General features: G+C 38.9%; 1 protein-coding gene across 1 annotated transcript in view; it reads right to left on the reverse strand.

Annotated features, from left to right (window-relative positions):
• Window positions 1-270: 270 nt before the first annotated feature.
• SH3GLB1 (SH3-domain GRB2-like endophilin B1) overlaps window positions 271-3,754 on the reverse strand; it is a 19,091-nt gene continuing 15,607 nt past the window's right edge. Inside the window, exons 8-9 of the mRNA XM_009864755.1 lie at window positions 1,759-1,990; window positions 271-746 (exon numbers count right to left, since the gene is read on the reverse strand). Of these exons, the coding sequence (XP_009863057.1) occupies window positions 639-746; window positions 1,759-1,990 (340 nt within the window). The 3' untranslated portion in view covers window positions 271-638. The remainder of the gene's footprint in view (window positions 747-1,758; window positions 1,991-3,754) is intronic.

The following is a 3,754-nucleotide window of genomic DNA, read 5'->3' on the forward strand; positions in this document are numbered from 1 at the left end:
TCAGAACGCATGCCGCTAGCTTGTGTCAATCCATCTAGGCGCAGCTTAAAATCTCAACGTACTAGCAACTTGACTTAAATTTTCAACAGAGAGAAAACAACCGTCTCCATTTTTCAAAGGTGATTAAACGCACAAGTTACTCTGCAGACAGCCATACATGCCTCAGCACATTTGAACTCCACAAGTGTTAGAAACAAACTTACAGACTTCTTCAAGGTTTGTGTTTCACATTTGCTTTTGGTTATTCAAATAATGTGCATTACACCTACATCAGTTCACAATAAGTTTATTTTATGTGAAGAAAAGCTTTGCCATTAATGAAAAATTTCAGTAGAAAACAGTACCTCCTGCTTTCAATCTAGATTACTCAAAAGTAGAAGCTTGTATTAGTGAAAACTTCAGTAGAAACAAATCTGTAGGAAACATGTTCTTGGCACATGAAGTAAAAGCTTTGAACACATTACGTTTGAATAGCGTATTTACCATGCAACCATGCTGGCCGAAAAGCCAGTTTGTAATGGCTGGTCTTTGTCCCTCAAGACAACCAACATGGAAGACACTTAAACCTGCTTACAGAACGTTAATTGTATATAAATATGGTGTTGCCATAATTGACAGTCTTTATTCAGGCCTACCATTTAGTTTAGCAGTTCTAAATAAGTAATAGGCACTTTGCCTTTCTGATTTCCCCTTTCACCCATCAGCCAGTCTGAATCCATGCCGGGGATACTGTACACTGTTATCACCTGCAAAACAGAAACACATTGTCATAACCCCTCCTTGCCTGGAAAAAACCCAACAGTCTGCTGTCATGTGATTTTGACGGTCTTAGAACTGAGACTAACCAAGTTAAATACAGCATTTATGCTTAAAGCATCCATGAAACATAACCTAGTGCTCATAAGAATTACTCGAGTGGTCCATGGGAAAAAAGTAGGTATAGTAGCATATTTTGAAGTCCCCTTTTTCTGATGAAATTCTATTCATTGTTGTTTCTTTCCAATTATTTTTTATCTGTAATATCTGTATATCGCCATCAACGTTAACAGGCAACATAAAACAAATTAATTAGACCTTTAAGTGCATGACAGAAAGACAGATGGTGTCAATGTGCTATCTTAACAGAAATAGGCCACAGTAACTGCCTAAATAAGAAAACCGTCAAACAAATATTTAAGTAATGCACATTTGAAAAAAACAAACAACCACAACAAAACCCACAAGAAGTTTGAAAACTTTTTTGCGAAAGCTCTTCTTCAGGGTTAAGCCACAGTCACATGACCAGGTGGAAGTCTGTCCCAGCACCCTGCTTCATTGTGTATCTCTGCCTGCTTTGCGTACACTCTCTGACTTAGAGCATAATTGGATTGGAACGGGACCAAATGCAACAAAACCACCACCAGCAAAACAAGAAGTAGTTGTATTTTCAGATTCTTCCAAAATGACAATATTTAATGTTTGAAAGACTAATTGTATTGATAACTCTGCTAAAGGTGTGGTAAAAAGCAGCCAGCAGAATTGCATCTTGACTGTCTAGCAAAAGTTCTTGCAAGTTAAGAGAGTGTAACAGATGTTAATCCTCACCATAGAATATTAGAGTACATAGGTACAGGACAACACTGTAAGAGTAGTATTGAATATTACTTTAAAAAAAAAAAATCAACTACACAGATTTCCTGATGTAGCACATCTTATCTGGCTCCTCACAAGCATTCCAATTTTACTTTTAAACGATCAAGACACACAGAAAACTCTTACCTCATCTGCAAGTAGCGATAATTCACTGCTGTTTGCAGCATCGTAATCGTAGAGAACTCGAGCTTTCCTGCTGCCACTTGATGACTTCAGTTCACTGATGCCTGAAGTAACTATGGAATTGCTTACTGAAGGCAACGAGGCGGAGGCTGAGGCCAAGACTGAGGGAGTAGAAAAACTCTGCACAGGAGCTGAGGAAGACTGATTGTTGTTAGAGAGGAAAGTGGATGGAAAGCTGTGTGGGAAAACAAAATGAAAAGACTTCTGAGTGAATCAGTTCTACATGGGGAGTTATACATGCCTCCATGTCTAAATAAGCGTTCTTGCTTTAAACAGAATTTAAAAAGCTGCAGAATAAACACCAGCAGACAGCAGTAATAGAATAGCGCTGATATTTGTACAAACCTAAATAAAGATGCTTATTCCTGACCTGTAGTATAAATCAAAGCAACACACTTTGGATGAAATACTGCCACCTTAAAAAATACTTGGTAATAGCCTCAAAAAATCCCCAAACCAATCCCACAATGCAAATCCAAGAAAACATTGTTGGTCTGACTTAATTCAGCCTGTATTTTAATAAACATTTCTTTTTAGACAGCTCTGCCAGTACAAGTAGCCTCCACCTCCTCCTGCATACACCTCAGTTATGTGGCTACACCGAAGACTGGTGGTGAAGTATAATGCAGGTTAAAAACAGAAAGTCCCTCTGAAACAAGAGGAAAAACCACAACTATTTTTGTAACCTAAATCATTTTGTTCATTCAGCTAACTGTATGCTGTAAACCAAGGTTAGCTTCTATAAACTTAAGCCCCTCCTTTCCAGGTCAGGCTGTTGCTTATTCTGTGCCAGCTGCAGTGCTTGCCAGACCCTTCCATGAAGTGGATGCAACTCATGAGCTTTTTAAACATGTTCACCTTGCATGCAATTGTTATATCTGACTGAAGGGAAACGGCAGGAGTACGTTGTGAAGGACAGAACTAGCCCCTTCACAGTTACAACTGGATATAAAAACCGGGCAGACTTCCAGGAGGCTGTGATGAGTCCAGTTAGCAGTTTAATACTGTCAAACGGAGGAAGGCCCACTTCCTTCTCTGGCTTACTTTGACCTTTGATCATAAGGAGCTGGTTCAACTCACCAAGAAGAGACTGAAACTCCACAAAAATTATTTTTTTTTCATTTTCCAGATTAGCTTTTCAAACCAGTTCATCATGTTCCCACAGATAATCGTATGAGCAGAACAAAGGTAGGAAAAGGTAGATGCTGCATTTTTCAGAGGGACAACTTATCTGCCTAATGATGTATTTATTACTTGATTCGTTGGCATTCAGAGGGATTTAATTTTAAATGACAAGTAGCTGTTTATCAATATTGCTAAATTACCATTTACTATGCTGCTAAACCCGTTCTCTGTTAACACAGCAATTACTTGTAAATCACTCTGCTCAGTTCAAAGGGTCTCTGGTTTGTACAGCTAGTTGAAAAGAAAGCCAAAGCTCTATAACCACTCTGTCCATCAGCAAAGCATTAAGTCTCACTCTTCTTGCAAAGCCATATGTAGGCACGTTACTGGAAAGCTTCAGCTATACAGAGGTTGGCTGGGATTTTTTTGAACATTTAAGTAGCAGGAGTCTCACAGCTTGTAGAGACGGAGACTAGTAATGGATAATTTGAAAAAATAATGATGCCAAAGCTTAGACTTGGCTGTCAGGGAAGCTGAGAAAATTCAAAGCAAAAGCAGTTATCAGTAAGAAAAAAAAATTTTAAGAAAAGGCAGCCATAATACCAAGATATTTGAAATAGATTTGTTCAGTTTGTTCTGAGGATATAAAAAATGGAGATTGCTTTTAACCTGGGAGGTTTGATTCCTTAAGTAGCCTCACAGGAGAGGGAGGCAGCAGAGGGATAAGCAGCTGGTGCTGCCTTGAAGAGAAGCACCCATAAAACCACGCCTATTGACACAGGGAGAACTGGGCACAAGTTTTGCCCCCACCTTC

Source organism: Apaloderma vittatum, unplaced genomic scaffold, assembly GCF_000703405.1.
Source record: "Apaloderma vittatum isolate BGI_N311 unplaced genomic scaffold, ASM70340v1 scaffold42002, whole genome shotgun sequence".
Lineage (NCBI taxonomy): Eukaryota > Metazoa > Chordata > Aves > Trogoniformes > Trogonidae > Apaloderma > Apaloderma vittatum.